The sequence below is a fragment of the Mytilus galloprovincialis genome, chromosome 6 (assembly GCF_965363235.1).
Source record: "Mytilus galloprovincialis chromosome 6, xbMytGall1.hap1.1, whole genome shotgun sequence".
Lineage (NCBI taxonomy): Eukaryota > Metazoa > Mollusca > Bivalvia > Mytilida > Mytilidae > Mytilus > Mytilus galloprovincialis.
In genome coordinates this window covers 71,760,718-71,779,087 of record NC_134843.1, presented here as the reverse complement: position 1 = coordinate 71,779,087, position 18,370 = coordinate 71,760,718, and the positions used below count along the sequence as shown (strand labels likewise).

Sequence of the window (18,370 nt, the reverse complement as noted above, 5' to 3'; positions counted from 1 at the left end):
CTAACTTCTTCAGCATTTGGTCTCCTAGCTGTTGGAAGGTATTATGTCTCATTTAAAATCATTATAACACCATATTTTTTTAGATTTATATATAAGCACAGATACCTGTCATTTTCTTACAACCAATTAAGGTAGATTTATAGATGATATTATTCTTTACTACCCAGTAGGATGTGCAAAACCATTTTATATAGTATAACTAAAATCATGTAGAAATATTAACACATTCTATCCTAATCCCTCCAGTAAAATGACTTGGAAGATAGTGGGGCATTGAATATAGAGAATAAAAAATAATGTGTGGTACACAAAATTAGTGAATAGAGAAAAATGGACTGATAAGAAAAAAATGAAAAAACAAACGAACAATATGTAAATCCCCCAAACCAGATCATGTACTGTATGTACTATTTAGAGAACACTATGAGACTATGAACATGATCTTTCTATGATATTTTTTTCCTTTCTATTTCTTAATTCTCTTTAATTTTCCAACTCCTATATTTGTTGTATTCCAAGCCAAAAAAGACCAGAACTGTTCAATATGACAAAAGGGAGATAACCCAAATATATTTCTCTGACAATCATCAGATTATTCAATATCAAATAAGCTCAATAAATTATTCTCAAATATCTTTTCCCAAATTAGTACTTATGAATTGATATTCTTCTGTCTACTAACCTAAACTCAATTTTCTATATATAGCATCTGAATAAACAAAAACAACAAACGATTACATATGGGAATAGAGTTATTGGAAAATGAAATATCTTTTGTCCCTGAGAATCTAGACTAACACATTAAATAAAAATTAATCTTTTATTCCTGAATATACACATGGATGCACAAGACACACAACTCAAACATCTACCAGAATGAAAGATTTCAACTAATTGATCACTTTTCGGTTTCCAATAAAATTTAATTTATCAAGGGTATTGATGGGAAAAAGCATCCAAAAATTTGGAATGGGAAGTAATAAATATGGACATTGAAAAGCCGAAAACGAATTAGTTATCCGAAATTGCAAGGAAAACCAAACAATATAAATTGATAAAGAACCTCTAATATTGATTCTTTAAAAGTAAAATTGCAATAGCTTCATTAGAATGTCAAGTTTAAATTCTGAAGGACGGCAACGAACCGGAATACAAATGGCTTTAGAATCATTACTGTGTCAATTAAACACATCAGATTACCATTTAAAATGAGGCTGCGATAAATGCAAATGAATTTGCGATTGAATTGAAGCGATTAATTTCTTATGCATATGTCAATACATATTAAATGTAAAATAACGCTTTAATGTAAACAAAAAGATAAATTTGTATTGTCACAGACACTAAAATCATAAAGTCAATATCAATTTTTACTCATTAATTAATATTTATACAAAAGATAGAATTATTAATTAAAGGTAATGTTCTGTGAGAATTCTCCTGATGACTGATCATGTATGGAGAGTCTATTACTCATAAAAACATCATCTGCCTTAAACAATAAGACACTTCTGCAATCAATTAAACATTTTTTTTTAGAAAAACCTGTGAAGGGAAATTTAAGCATAAATGTGCACAGAATTTCATGAGAAATTTTCCAATTTAGAAACAGTTGCAGATTTAGGGGTAAGTGGGAGTATGTCTGCTTTCACTGCCAATTTTTTTTTTTTTAATATCATGTTTTTCACTTTTATTGTAAAATCATCCCAAAAATAAATCCTTTATCCACCCTAGAACCATGTTATATGTCAAACTTTCACAAAGCTTTCATCCGTAGCTTGATTAAGTAGTGACTGAGACAAAATTTTCATAAATGGCCATAATATGAAAGGGTATGGTGTATGGTGAATAATGTATTGTGTATGGTGTATAGTGTATAATATATGATGTATAGTGTATAAACGATGTATAATGTGTGGTTAATAGTGTTTGATGTATGGTGTATAGTGTATTATGTATGGTGTATGGTGTTTAGTGAACAGTGAAGTGTATAGTGTATAGTGAATAGTGAATTGTGTAAGGTGTATGACAAACAGTGTAGAGTGTATGGTGTAAAGTGTATGGTGTATATTGTATGGTGTATATTGTATGGTATAGTGTATAGTGTATGGTGTATATTGTATGGAATAGTGTATAGTGTATGGTGTAAAGTGTATGGTGTATATTGTATGGAATAGTGTATAGTGTATGGTGTAAAGTGTATGGTGTATATTGTATGGAATAGTGTTTAGTGTAAAGTGTATGGTGCATATTGTATGGAATAGTGTATTGTGTATGGTGTAAAGTGTATGGTGTATATTGTAGGAATAGTATATAGTGAATGGTTTATATTGTATGGAATAGTGTATAGTGTTTGGTGTATATTGTATGGTGTAAAGTGTATGGTGTATATTGTATGGTGTAAAGTGTTAAGTGTATGGTGTATATTGTATGGAATAGTGTATAGTATATAGTGTAAAGTGTTAAGTGTATGGTGTATATTGTATGGAATAGTGTATAATGTATGGCGTAAAGTGTATGGTGTATATTGAATGGAATAATGTATAGTGTATGGTGTAAAGTGTATGGTGTATATTGAATGGAATAGTGTATAGTGTAAAGTGTATGGTGTATATTGTATGGAATAGTGTATAGTGTATGGTGTATATTGAATGGAATAGTGTATAGTGTATGGTGTAAAGTGTATGGTGTATATTGAATGGAAAAGTGTATAGTGTAAAGTGTATGGTGTATATTGTATGGAATAGTGTATAGTGTATAGTGTATGGTGTATATTGTATGGTATGGTGTATAGTGTAAAGTGCATGGTGTATATTGTATGGTATAGTGTATAGTGTAAAGTGTATGGCGTATATTGTATGGAATAGTGTATGGTGTAAAGTGTATGGTGTATATTGTATGGAATAGTGTATAGTGTGTGTGAGAAAATTTAAATTAAAAACTTCCTGTAATTCACAGTTTAAATTCTACAGTTATTACAGATAACTACTCCCAGCTCATTCAGGGCAGCCTGTGTTTAGATGTCTCTTAGCTGCATGTAATTAAGTATAATTGGTTAAATGTTCTTATGTAAACAGTTGTACTATATATCAGTCATTTAATATGGATTAATTGAGGAAATGTTGGAACATTTAAAATGGTGATAAATTTCACTAATTGTAACCATAAAACACAAGAAATCAATTACATTTAAGAAAATTGAAAAAAAATCAAGGGCAATTTTCTCTTCCAGAAAATTCAAATTGAGTAATTATTTTGTAATTAATGTAAACCCTTGAAAAAAACCTCTTTGGCAACCAGTAGAAGAAAGGACAGAAAATGAGATTTATTTAAGATTGCAACATGAATACTCTGTACCCAAATACATTAATGAATACATATTAATGTACGGCCATTACTGACGTCATTTTATCTATGCTGCAAAGACGATTTATGTTCTGTATATTAAAACACAACAATTTTGACTCCAATAGAACTGATTTTATGTTTTAAAAAGGATCAATTATATGACTTTAAACCAAGAAAATGTCCAGATTTGTCTAGGAAATTAACTACTTTAAACAGAAAATCCATCCAGAACTTTTAAGCGTTTGACAGAGAAGAAGGATTTTATGGTAAAGTGATGACCATTGCAAGACAAAAAGCCATCATGATGAAGCTTTTATAGCCACCATGGTTTAATTAAATGGCAGAACATTACCAAATCAATGGTCTTGCTGTGATTCCAATCAATTTCGTCATTTTCTCCAAAACAGTTGATGAATTAGCCGAGACGTGAGATTATTTAACTCTAATATATACCAGATTCATTACCTAAAAAGGTTTTGTGGACCAGAAAATGTCTACAAACGAAGTTATCTTGTTATTAAAACACATAGTGTAATGGTTTACCAGGATATAATTACATAGATCGTTAACAATGAAGTACAAACAAGAAAGTTGTACTATGTAAAGGGCAAGGTTAAATTAGAAAGTTATAATAACCTTTTAATGGCTGATACATCTATGCTCTCTTAAACTGCATCAGAAAATTTATTTTTATCATTATATCTTATATCGTATTAATCCCTTTCCACTTTGCGGGTGCGAGCCCTGCCTTGTAGCAGCATTAGTCTGCTCTTGTTTTAAATCTACAAGGGTGTCTTTAACATGCAAGAGATATGGCTCTTGTTAACACCAGTCAGCCATTTATCGTCCCCTTCTCGCAGACTGTTATCGTTTCTCAACACCATACTAATAAATGATGTCAAGGGAGAGTTGAAACATTTAGTCTAAAATTCCATAAGATACTTTTCTAATGAGTATGTATATATTGTTGACACAGAGATATGTCTTGATTGTATTTACATGTAATTTAGTTTTGGCAATATAAAGAAAATGTTGAACTCTAAATATAAACTGCAAAACTTTCAAAGACAATGAACCATAACTGACAGTGCTGTCAACAGTAACAGACACAGGCCATGTAATCTCCTTGTAAAAATCAAAGGACAAAGCTAAACTTAGAAGATATAAAACATACTTATGTAAAATAACTTGTAATCAATGACAACTGAGATAATGGAATGAGGTCAATTTAATTAACAGATAATATCAGTATATGGTCAACTTCCTGAATTGCAAATGGATTACTAAGTCTCATTGAACTATGAAAATTAGGTCATTGGCTACAGACTTAATTTAGCCATTTCTCTTACCACAACCTCATTAAGTATAAATAATGGAGTCCTGCATAGAACTATCAGAGTTCACAAAAATGACTATAGAAAGAGGTCTGCAACTTCGAAATCAATTCTGGGTTTAACTCTACTGATGATTTAGTAAAATGTAAACCAAATGGCTTCTGGTGTTTTCAATCATAATTTTTTGTACTGCCATATTTCTGTCACTTAATGTTGTCATTTTACCAGTATTTGTAACATTGCTAAATTAGCAGGTGGTTTGGCTAGCCATAATACAAGGCTTAACACAATATGGTACAACTTAATGATACTTTAATTCTAACATTAAACTTAACAGACATTGAAAAAGTTATAAATGGGATCTATTTTTCATTAAATTGAAAGAATATTCTTAAAAGCCCTAAAATTTTATATGTAGTTGTTATATTAAATTATTATTAGTTTAGTTCAAATACACAAAAAAGAAATAAAATATCAATAAAATAACCTGGTTTTAAAATTATGTGATTACAAGTTAATTGGATATAAGCTAAAAAAGTGGGGATTACAATTAATTTTGGGTTAGTCTTCCTGAAGATTCCTTTCTCGCTGAGTAAAAATCCGTTTAGGAAACGATTGTAAGACACGGATATCAGATTTATTCCTATTTTGCTATCGATAAATCACTCCCTTGTTGAAAAATCAATTTTCTTACAAATAATTGATCCTTTCCTTTATCTGAATGCCTGTTATTATGTATGGAGTTTGGATAAATCTGAGTAAAGCGATAAATTATACAATATTAGCGCCAAGACTTATCAGGCAGAAAAATGTTTGACATCGAACCACAAGCTATTGTTAATTTTCAATTTTGCAAATGGGTGCTTAGCTTAGCAATAGCAACCTCTTTCATTGCAGACACAATTACAAATGATTTCTTAGCTGATTAAACGCTGTCCATCTTCAAAGATTGAAGAAATTTCCATAGAGTTGTATTGTCGATCAGACATACCAGTGCCAAATTTTTTTATTGTGTTCTCTCGGAATATTATTCGGCATATTCGCATGACCAAATGAGTCGTGGTGTAATGGCTTTTATATGCAAATTAGTGATAGACACCTTGTCTTTAGACTATATATCATCTGCTGTGAAGACAAGCTTTCATGTAAACATTACAAGCCAGTCCTTCAACGACTGTCTGCACTATATAATGGTTGTAAATATCCATTATTGGAAGACATGAAGACCTGCATCCATCAAAGACAGTATAATTTCCTGGTTACATATTAAACCATAAAATACTTAAGTAAAAAATTACAGAGAGGAACTAGTATCTAGGGTATTCAGACAGACTAAAAGGAGTAATCTCCCCTTTACAAAATCACAACAATTCCCATAAATTTGATATGGTGTTCTGTTCTATATATTTAACTGTGTCTGGCAAACATGCTGTATTCACATTAGTCTTTGTGATATAGAAGCACTAGAGTGATGCTTACAGGTATTCAGACAGATGAAAAGATGAAATCTCTCCTTGACAAAACTCAGCCATTCCCATAAATATGATATGGTGTATATATTTATATATTTTACCATGCCTGGCAAAGCAGATGCTGTAATCCCATCAAAATATTTTTGAGTTACTACTGCCTTGGCTTTAAAAGTTATATACATGTTATTTAGCCACAAGGTCAATTTGAAATATCCACATATATTTGTCCTTAAATAAACTGAGAATGGAAATGGGGAATGTGTCAAAGAGACAACACGACCAAAGAGTAGAACACAGCCAGAGGCCACCAATGGGTCTTCAACACAGCCAGAATGTCCTGCACCCGTGTCATGCTTCAGCTGGCCCCTAAACAAAAATGTGTACTAGTTCAGTGATAATGGATGTCATACTTAATTCAGAAACATATTTACGAACTAAAATTAAAAAATTATTCAAGACTTTATCAAAGGCCAGCCACTCCTGACTTGTGACAGGCACAAAAATGCAGCGGAGTTAAATATGTTTTGTGAGATCTCGACTCTCCCTCTATACCTCTATCTAATATAGAAACAAAAAACCACACAGCAATATGCACAGTAAAACTCAGTTTAAAAGAAGTATGAGTTCGATGTCAGAAAAGGTAACAAAAAGAAACTAAACAAAATGTCCATAAAGAATTCTGTTCTCAAGGAGGACAGTTTCAATGCAAACATTACCCTAAGTTGAAAACTACTTGTTCTGTAAGATTATAATAATCTCTGGCTATATTACATGACATTTAGAAGGTGATCATTTCATTGAATTAGACCTATAGCACATAACTGCCTTTTGAAATACATAGTATCTTGCAATTTTAAAAAAAATTGAATTTAAGTGATTTGTAAAAGCATTTTCCACCATTATGAGTTAGAATAACCATAAGCTGAGTGAATCAACTAAGTAAATGTACTGTTAACCTGAATATTTGCCATTATTAAATCTATGTCATTTACATGCAACTGCCGGAACAAAACAGATATGTCTGAAAAAGTCTGCAACAAACCTCAATTTATGACCATAAAACAACTGTCTGACTCAAATCTATATAGTCTTTATACAATTGTATGGTTTCTAACAGAGAGGATATTATTTTTCGTTCTACAAATTGATGTTTTATTAATTTTCTAAATCAGTGATTCTTGACTGCAATTTATTCGCTGATATTCAAATTTCCATCATATCTCATGTCAATCGTTGATGCTTTCACTGCAGATCCTCGTAAAACGTCAGGTCTTTTTACTCTCCACAAAATTTAATGGGCTTTAGTAATTAATTTTCGGTTCTAAAACATGGTCAAAAGGTACTCTACATGTAAATGTATGACATATTTCATTTTATATGTCGTTCTGAGAGATTATATTTCATAATTTAAAAGATAATCTTGGACTTTTACTGTTAAGTTGCAAAAACTTTAAAAGGAAAATGTTTAAAGATAATCAAATCGGTCAACCTCTCATATTATTTAATTATTCATATTATTATGCTAAACTTCAGAGATATTCTGATTTTACAACTTTATGTCAGAATCTCATATGGATAGAATGAGGAATTAGAATATTTTCAATTATCTGATTAGGCAGGTACTCCAGTAGTGAATGTTTTGTTTTACAATGGAGCAGAATAATTGAATATAATGTGAAACACACAGAATTTTTATTAAAGTTTAACTCTTAGTGTGAAACCTTTGCCCAGCTCTTCAGTCTGCTACAAAGACAAGTTTCTTACCCTATAAAACATATCATAGGCAAAGAAAAACAAGTTCTATGCTTAAGAACTAACAAAAGGATACCAAAGGCTGACAGCCCACATATTCTATTATCTCCCTTTGATAAAACAAGATTTTATTCTTAATGAACATTCCTAGGTTCTGAAACTGTATAAAGTGTCACTCATAGTTGTCCCACTGTAAATGGGAGGAGTAAAAAGTGTCACTCATATTTGTCCCACTGTAAATGGGAGGAGTAACAGCTAAGGAAAGACTTCCAACAATTTGTAATATTGAAGCAAGTTATTTGAATCATCTCCCCTTTAACATGTGGGACTGGGAGTATATTCATTTATAAATATATACCAAACATTTTTTTAAATTTCTCAAATAACTGTCAACTAAATTTAGCAGTTGCCTTTACAAGGCACATGGACACTCAGATGGATGTGCAGGGTATTCCTATAATAGTATCCCCTCCTCTAAACTTTGTAAACAAAGGGTATAAATATTTGGTACACATATAAAAATTGTGGTAATCAGGGTTTTTAAAATAGTATATTATCTATTTATCAATTTTATGAAACTCAAATGTAAAACTATACATTTGCAAATTTTGATCACACCACTTTCGTTAATATAGAAATACTGAATAGAAACTATTCTACTTATTACAATGACCTTAACATCTACCTGACTGAGACCTGAAAGTTCAGAGAGCATGATAGGAAAGGGAGCTAGATTTTTCCTTATCAAATTTCCCCTGCAGTCTTCCAATCCCATAGCTGAACATTAATAATGTCATGCTTTAGAAAAAACAAAACAATGAATAAAGCCACTGCACTGATTATATTGTTTAGGAATATGTCACACACAACAATTCTACAACTTCTTTAAGACAATTAGACTTGATTTCATTTCAGTATTAAATGCTCCAACAGTACAAAATCTAATTCTATAAATAACAACTAAAACCTTAGAATACTAATAGCTGTTACAATCTGAAGTGTAAAAAGTTCAAATCAGTAAATTATTCATTATAAAATACAGAGATCTATGTGATATGCTTGCTAATGAGACATCTATTCACTTCTCACCACTCAGAACAAATGATCTCAATGTAAGCATCTATATATAGGTTATAAAAAGAAATACAGGTGCAGGTCCCTGTGTTGAAGACCCATTGGTGGCTTTTGACTGGTTTGTTCACTTTGGTCTCTTAATTTAATCTGATTTATGACAAATCAAACATTCAAGATGATAGACAACAACCACATACAACCATTGAATATCAAACATCTGGACTGATGGTATCACATGTTCTTGCTTCTTATTTTTTTTATACTTTGACTTTTGGCTGGATATATGTACGATGTTACAACATTATTGGAATAAAAATAGAAAAGCTGATGAGACAGCAACCTTGACATCAATGAACGAAAAGAAATCAAGAGGTCAGCAGACAGTCTTTAACAAGGTGTATGCCTGCCTAATCACGCTGATTTTCTAATAGTGAACACTACATCTAAAATTAGGAAGTATTTTTATGTCTTATAATGATATTAAGTTATATTGTTAATGTCTAGCCAATTTGGTAATGTTACTAAATCACCTGTCTAGGGATAGAACTCAGTGACAAAAGCTACAGAGCCAAGCACATAAAACTTCTTTCATATAAAAAATAAATGTATTATAAAGAATGATAAGTATAACTGTTATTTTCAGAAATTTTCAAAGTCAAAAGCCAGTGATTTTGACAAAAAAAAAGAGTGAACCAAACATAAACTTGATCTGTTACTCATCATAGTAGACTCACATAATTAAAATCATAGATGTAATACATTACATCTATGTTAAAATCAACTCAATATGTGAAGGCGTTTAGAAAAAAGTCTATATATATATATATATATAACTGTTTGGTGCAGAATGACACAACAACAAATAAGGATAACACTAAATGGCCTGGACTTCTTTGTGGGAAGGCAATAAAAATGGCATTTTAAAGACCTACAACTTCTTAAAATAATATCTTATGAATCTGAAACTTCAATACTTACTATTAACATTAAGATATACCCAGGTACCATTCTTCTTGGTATCACCAATTCCATTTATAAAGTCAATAGTACACTCATACCACCCCTCGTCCTTAGCCTGTATTCTCGTTATTTTTAACGAAGCGCCCTGAACCAGTTCTATTCTACCTACAAAGTCTTCATGTATATTAGCGTCATAGTTACTATATCTAAGAAACACAGGGGTCTTAAGATTGCTTTTCTTCCACTGAATAATGGTATCAACAGGTTTATTGTCTGGAAATTTCAATTCACAATTCAATATCACAGTACCGCCTTGATTAGATGACTTTGAAGTTTCTGCTGCTTTGATTCCTGAAAATAAAAATAAATAATATCATGTTTTTTTTTTATGGTAAAGTCACAGACAAAGAGTAAAGGAAGATGAATGGAACGAAAAAAAAACAGTGAAGAATTCACAGTTTCAGCAAAAACAAACACAGAATCAGGAATAGAACAAAAGGCTTGAATAACAACAACAAAACATAAAAGACCCACACATTTCTTAATTTGTATTGAAAGCTGAACACAAATTAACAAGATATATCACACCTCCCACATCGAAATTATATAGTGATTTATTGTAAGAGATCTAGAGTTAAAGCCTATTCCATAAGACAAATCTCATCTCTTTACTTGTAAAATTAGGAGAGTACTTGTAAGGTGAGTCGTGCACTCTCTGACAGACAACTGTCATGATCTATTAAACTTGCTGTTTCTTTTTTTTTGGGTCTAAAACTTATTCTTGTTCATGAATGCATAGGTCGTACTTTACAATGGTAGTAATTCTGCTGTCTCATACATTAATTACCATAAAATGTAGTTCATAAAAATAATTTAAAAATCTGCATGAAAGTTTGACATGATGCTAACAATTTAACCATAGGAGAATTAATCTACATGTAAAATGTAATAATCATCAATTTAAATTCAATTTATGTTATATTTCTACTGTATAAATCAACATGCAAGTAGGAGTCGGATACTTAATTAGCATGTAAAAAATTCAAATTGATTGAATAACTTATAAGAGACTGTAAAACCCTTTAAAAAATATCTTTTATCAATAATAGTTTAAGTCTGATTAAATTCTTTGTTAACCAATCTTCAAAGATAACTTTCTTATTGAAATTCTGAAACTCAGATTGCATTTCATCACTGGACCTGATAATTCAAATTTTGGCTTTGAAGGAAACATTATTTTAATATATGATCATCGTTTGTGCATGATGTATCTGCAATTTTGTTCTCGTCGGCTTTCTATTTTGCAATTTCTTCTTAACAACTAGTTATCCCTAATATCCTTAACTATGCGGTAATAGAAAAGCAATGAGGCTGGTTAGTTTAGTTCAGTTTCGGCATATTGCACGTAATGAGAGTACAAGAAATCCTGTTTAATCTAATACATTCTCCATCATGAATTTGTAATACATCTTCTTGTTAAGAAAATTCACTTAATCCCTTATCAGCTATTCAACTGTAAAATGACAGTGCTTCATCAATTACTGATTGTGGAGAAATTGACAAACATAATTATTATATATAGACATTCCTTTTACAAGTACTTTTTTTTCTCAGAATTTTTTTCTGCCAAATTAGATTTGACATTAGAACAAGGAAGCTTGACTCAGTAACATATAACATTTCGTCACGACTCTTACATGGCTAAAATACAATGTAGTAGTGTTAAATACCACAAAGGATTATTCAAACTGCACCTTACTTTTTTAATTAATTTGCTAACTGAGGCAATTTTCCATTTCATTTCATTCTAATCTTTCAAAATACTTTTTTTATAAAAATTAAAGAAGCGCTTCAAAGGTGCATAATTCAAGCCAAGCTGCAATTTTACAGATTTGTAAGCAAACATTTTTTTTTATAGGAGTCCTGAGACTTTTCTTGTGCCAAAATTGCAGTCTATCAAATTGCTGAGACCATGACCTCAAAATCAATAAGCATTTTTTTTAACCACAAGGTAAAATGGAACATCTGCAATCTATCAATTAGTGCATTAACCTAATGAATCCCAATTTATATGGGTCTTCTTCATCCAATGGTGCCATTTTATGATCAAGGTTATTTGCAAAAAAAAGTACCAGTCATGAAAAAAGTAAAAAATTCCCAAGTTGAGGGCAGAGGAAATTTCTACTCACATATTATTTTAAATAACCTAATTCTTTTATATTATTTTATTGAATTTATTTACATTCTATGAGAAATGCAATGTAAAATAAGGAGATTTCAATATCAGCTGTTTCCAATATCAGCTTCCAGTTGATTCATCATGCAACAATTATAACCTGCTCTTGAATTTCCATTTAAAAGTTTCACATACCGGTATTCAACAGTGAATTTTAATCAGAAACTTTAAATATGACAGCATTTTCCCCAATCTATATGTTTTATTTATGGTTTTGTTACATGTTAAATATTATGTAGTCATTCCACAATTAATACCACATCTACTTAATATGGAATGACGAGGAATTTAAAACCACTCGGGAGAGATACAGTTTACCCTTTACACAACCCATTGGACTTAAATATAAAACTGCAATTATAACGCAGAAACATGCAAAATATCCCTGGTGGGATTAAAACTGATAATGCGATACATGAACAAGTTAATTTAGAAAATTGAAAATCGATAAAATTTTCAAAAACTACAACATCGCTCAACAGATTTCTATCGTTAATAAATTTGAAAATGATGTTTGGTGAAATGATGCATAGAACAAGCATGGGTGCTTCAGAAGTCTTTGTTTTATGTGATGAAACATCGCATGTATCAATGTTCATTAAATTCATCCAATAATCGCCAATCTTTCTGATGAACACTATAAAAAGACAAACATTGATTGCTTAAATCTCAACAAAAAGGCATAAAATATTGTGAATTAGTGGAGTTTTTATATGCCAGTTCAGCAAGGAGAAGCCATATAGTAACATGTCCTATTTGGACTTAATTATCTTGACTGATATTCCAAAATCCATTAGGGCGTAATCCTCAGGAGACCAGTATTTGATTTGAAAGGTTGTAAATTCAATATGGGAGGGCAATCTCTAAGTTTTTCACACGTTGTCAAAGGCTACCACAATTAATGGCTAATTTACTTCATCTGCCAATTACAGCAAACCTAGCTTTATCAACCATACACAGGGCTGACATGGGAAACATCAGTCATGATGTCAAAATCTACCATCTGATGAGGATTAACCATTGTTACAGTAACCTGTTATTCAGTGTAGTTGTTGTTTGTGGCAAAGTGTATTATCTTGACTGGACTCTTGGACTCACTGGACTGGTTATTAAATGAATATGTGAGACTCCAGTCAATTGTCCTAATCCTAGTCCCAGCTAGTCCAGTCTAAGTCTCACCTAGTCCAGTCCAAGTTCAAGTCCAGAAAATACATTTTGCCGTTGTTTGTTGCTGTTTGTCATATTTATTTTTCTTTTATTGTTTCGTACATAAACAAATAAACTTTAGTTTCCTCCTTTCAATTGTTTTACATTTGCCATTTCATGGCCTTTTATAGTTTTCTATGGATTATGGGATTTGTTAATTTTTGAAGGTCAAAAAGACATATGGTTGCTGTAACCTTTTACATATTAATTTGGTCTCTGGTGGATGATAAATTTGCAAAAAAGATTTAATTGTTTTTAAATCTGTGACATCATTTAAGCCAATCACTGTAAAAGAATGTTAAAGTGTGCCTACATCTCATCTAATTTACTAAATATTCAAAGGAAACGCCACCATATCTTATACTTGAGTTGCTATGACTTTTCTCCGGACTATTTACAACTTAAAATATAAACTGGTACAAAAATGGATCAGAAAGCCCCATGTATAAACAAATCACTATAAAAGCAAAACAAATAAATTGTTTTTATTACTGATTGTTACATGGTGTTTAATGCCACTTTCAGCACACTAAGCTAACTTGGGCCATAAAAAAGAATAGGTTTGTTTACCTACCCAGAAAAAAGCTGCCTACTCAAATCTTTTTGTCCTGATTTGAAGAAGTTTTTTTTTTTTATCAGATAGCCATGAAGATTAATAAACATCTGATACTTCAATTTCTTAAAAAAAAAAAAACAAACTTCAATTTCTTAAAAAAAAAAAAAAAAAAAAAAAAAAAAAAAAAAAAAAAAAAAAATGCCTACCTACCTACCCACTGTCTCAACCTTGAGTAGGGTTTGGGCAAACCAAAATATTTTTAATTGTGGCCTTGGGTATCTTGTGACAGTCAGTTTCTTTGGTGAAGGAAACCAGAGTGCCTAAAGAGAACTTGTGAACCTGAAAGTCTTTCGACAGGAAATTGGCAATCATAGCCAATTAAGATCATAGATGAACAAACCTGCCAAATGTGGGGTTTAGAACTGACAACTGACACAACCGCATGGTTGACAAGTTTATTATACTGATAACCTAAAAGTACAGTAAAGATGTATCACCTCAATAAAAATTTACAGAATCCTCCAAAAAATGCATACTTCATAATTTCATAATTGCTCAAAAGTCAGTAACTTAAACAACCATGGAATAGTGCAAAACACAAAATCTGGCAGAAATGGCGGGGCTGAAAGATTAATTATAAAACCATTAATGACTTGTTTTGAATGACAAACAATCATTATAACACAACTTGTACCATAGAAAAAATCATGTTAATCAAGCACCTTGCACAAAACCTTCAGATTTAATTGATTGCTCTTAAGGCAGTCAGAAGAAATACAACTTGAGCTAGCCAGCAGATATGAACAATGTGCCATTCCTTTTCCTGCATTAGAAGATTGGAGAAACACAAGTTTTTTTTATATTCATTTTTAAACATTTTGTGTTATATGAAATATTGTGTAGATTCAAATCTAAATTTTAATGAAAATTTCACCTTCAGAATAATCCCTTACTATGTTTTCAAATTATTAATAAAAGGATGAGATGTAAATGTGTCAATGAAACAAAAGGTAACTGCATTTATGAAACAAAAAGTCTAAATTGGTCAAGGAAATATAATTTTTATGAGATCATAATCACCATTGCTGTTAAAATATTAAGGATTTCTAATACCAATTAATAAACAATCAATATATTCATAAACAAATAATTTACTGTTGTTTTTTCATCACAAAGTCAGAATGGGTTTGGTAATATTTAAGTTTGGTAGAGATCATGGGAATCCCCTTGTTTTGAAAGAACTAGAATCTAATAATAGTGTGATCTTACAGCACTGGATTATCAAATTAAAACATGATATGCTGAAGAATAATTTCATTTATCTCTTCAATTTTTTTATGAATATGAATTATGATTCTGACAAATTCCAGATTGTATAAGTTATCATCAATTAATCTCATTGTGCATGTGTCTTTTATAAGTTTTATATTTCAATTTGAAATGTGGTTGATTGCAAAGGTTATAATATTATAGGGAGGAACCCTTAATTGTCCTTGGGAAAAATATGGACAAAAAATATATTATGCCCCTAAGTGGGACATATAACTATTTTTCTGAACATTATACACCATTGTATTTCCCATTCTTTATCAGTGGCGGATCCAGAACTTTTCCTAAGGGGGACCCGCTCCAGTCATGCTCCAATCAACCAAATTTTTCCCACGAAAGGGGGGCCCGGGCCCCCTGGATCCGCCTATGTTTATCCCACTCTTTATCCCTTCAGCTGCTTCCTTCTTTGAAATCTATTGTGACCAGATAAAATTCAAAACATTTAGATAGATTTTTCAAAAGTCCTGGTACCTTTTCCTTAAATGTTATAACTACACCTTTTCATCATTTATTTTTAACTTCATATGATTGTGTAACCCTGTTGTACTGATACACAAAGATTAACCGCAAGAAGTTTTTAATAAGTAGTGCATTTTCTTATTTTTGTCAGATTCATTGTTTAACCATGCTTCACACTGTTTCTCAAAATATCAATGACTAGAAGTCCAGGTTGACGAGAACATTTTATTTGTATACCATAAACTATACTCCTAAATATTCAGACCAATAAACTCAGTGGATTCCATGTTGGTTCAACTTTATTATTTTTCTAATAGAAATCTAAGTTTTTTGTATCTTAAAGCCTGCAGCAGCAGCGACATCTTGATTTATAATTCCCGACCTCATAACATATTCATATTTGTCTTGTACACCTAGCGACACTATTGTTATCGACTTGTATTTGTCATGACTTCCCACAGGGGGCCAGTGCCGTGATGAAACTGACACGACTATGAATTTCTTGCTTGGCATATTCTTATTCTGTCATAGATGCTGTGAGACGGAATTGATGTTTGTCATATTTATTCAATAATGCAATGTGTTAGAAACTCTAGACGTGGACGATTTGTTCAATAATGTTTTAAAGGAACTGTAAGGAGGAAACAGTAATGAATAGGCATTAGCGCAATTTTACCGTATAAAGCTGTGAAATCAACCACTTGTATCGTATAATACTTTGATGAACTATTATTAAACTAACGCCCAACTTCACATAAAAAGATAAATGACATTATAAAAATCTTAGTCTCCAAATATAGATTTCATCTTTCTTCATTAAATCTGATTGAACTTCTATCTACACATCTTTCATCTTGAAAAAAAAACTAATTGTACTCTAGTTAATATTTCAAATTAAGAAAGATGTTAAAATGATTTATTAAAAAATTATTTTTTTTTAAATAGTACTGTATCTCTCTTTCAGGTAACGGCCTTACCCAGTTATATTAAGCAATAGTAGTGGCAAAACTTCTGGACAGTTCCTTCTGCCTTATTCCCTTGAGAGTGGAAATATCATAATTTTTCTTAAAATCATTAGAAATGAACCTACTATATACATTAAAGAACAAGACATAATACTTACTTTTTCCCTATGTCGCTGCATGATATTGTTTGGGGTAATATGTCAATACTGGAGCATAACTTAGATCAATCTGTTTCCTATTATCTAAGAGATCATTGTCAAATTTTTAACTTGTACAATGTGTGTTGTAAAATTTCAAAATACCAGCAAACAGGATCGAGTGGCATCATCATTTTAGCCATGAAAAAAAGGCTCTACTCAATACAGCTTACAGCTGTCTATGAAGGAACAGACCAAATGTTGAACCTTTCCCAACAAACAATCGTATTTAATAAATTTGGTGAAGTTGAACCCTCTGTTTACTTTATTGATTGATAAATTCGCATTTTAAGGCCATTTGGAGGCAAAAAGCTGTGAATGTCAAGGTATATTCGTTCCAATAAATATTACAGAATATTTCTTCCACTTGGAACTTATATAATATGAATCTAGTTACTTCCATTTCATAACATGCGTACATGTTATGGCATGAGTCAGGCAGTTAATATATTTTATGGAAAAAAAGGGGACAATGTGTGATTAGGTAAACATGATTTAAATTACTTCCTTGTTGCCATAAAAGCAATTTATTTGCATCTTAAATTAAATATGCACTTTTAAATGCACTTGCTGTACAGATAAAAAATCAACATTTCCTGATTATTTCAATTCTTCAAACTATTAACAAGATTTTACAACATGGGAAAAAACAGGGAATAATTAAACATTTGAAATTTAAGTTTATATATGCAGACTACATAATAGGCTTAGTTTCCATGTGCTTCCGTGTATGTATAAAATCTTAGTTACAAAATAAAAGGCAACTTGAGAATGATATGTAGGAAACATACAATATAAATATATTCTATACACGAATCTTACAACGATAGACTTTAATTATACAGAAGGCCAATAAGTCACGATCACAAAGAAACTCTCTAGAGAGTTATGGTACTCAAAAATACCACTAAAACACAATTTACCCCATAAAAGATCAGTTTTCTGTCACTGACAAAATATTCAGTTACAATTTCCAGGAAATTTCCTACTGAATGTTTCTAATTCCCGCAGGAATTCTACTGCCAGTTTAAGTATATCCCATAAGCATTTGATCTGTTTCCTTATAAAATTGACATGAGAAATGGAGAGACGTTTGCTTATCAATCGTTTAATGAATTTGTTCCCCCTACATACCAATGAATGAATAGTCTATACCGATCTTTAAAATGAATGATATATTAATTAGACAGCAAATTAAAACACTAATTCATTTATTTCGTCATGTTTTTCTGAAGTTTTTTATACGAACAAAGATTGTCTTGAGACATACAACCATGTTTCATATAATTGGATTTATATTAAAAATTGCACTGTTTCAAGGATAACGGCAGAAATCTTTCATGTGATAAAACAATTTCTAGCATAACCTTAGACCAATTCAATTTAAACCATTATCAATGAAGTATATAAAATTTTGATATTATATATATCTTAATTAGTTATACAAGAGTTCTATATGTGTCTAAAGCAATTTTTAAAACT

The 18,370-nt window shown here is 31.0% G+C and overlaps 1 protein-coding gene across 4 annotated transcripts in view; it reads right to left on the bottom strand.

Moving 5' to 3' along the window:
• LOC143080242 (protein turtle homolog A-like) overlaps positions 1 to 18,370 on the bottom strand; it is a 126,016-nt gene that overhangs the window by 31,664 nt on the left and 75,982 nt on the right. For all 4 annotated transcript variants that reach the window (XM_076255976.1, XM_076255978.1, XM_076255977.1 and 1 more), the window contains exon 3: positions 9,959 to 10,291. In XM_076255976.1, coding sequence (XP_076112091.1) covers positions 9,959 to 10,291 — 333 coding nt within the window. The remainder of the gene's footprint in view (positions 1 to 9,958; positions 10,292 to 18,370) is intronic.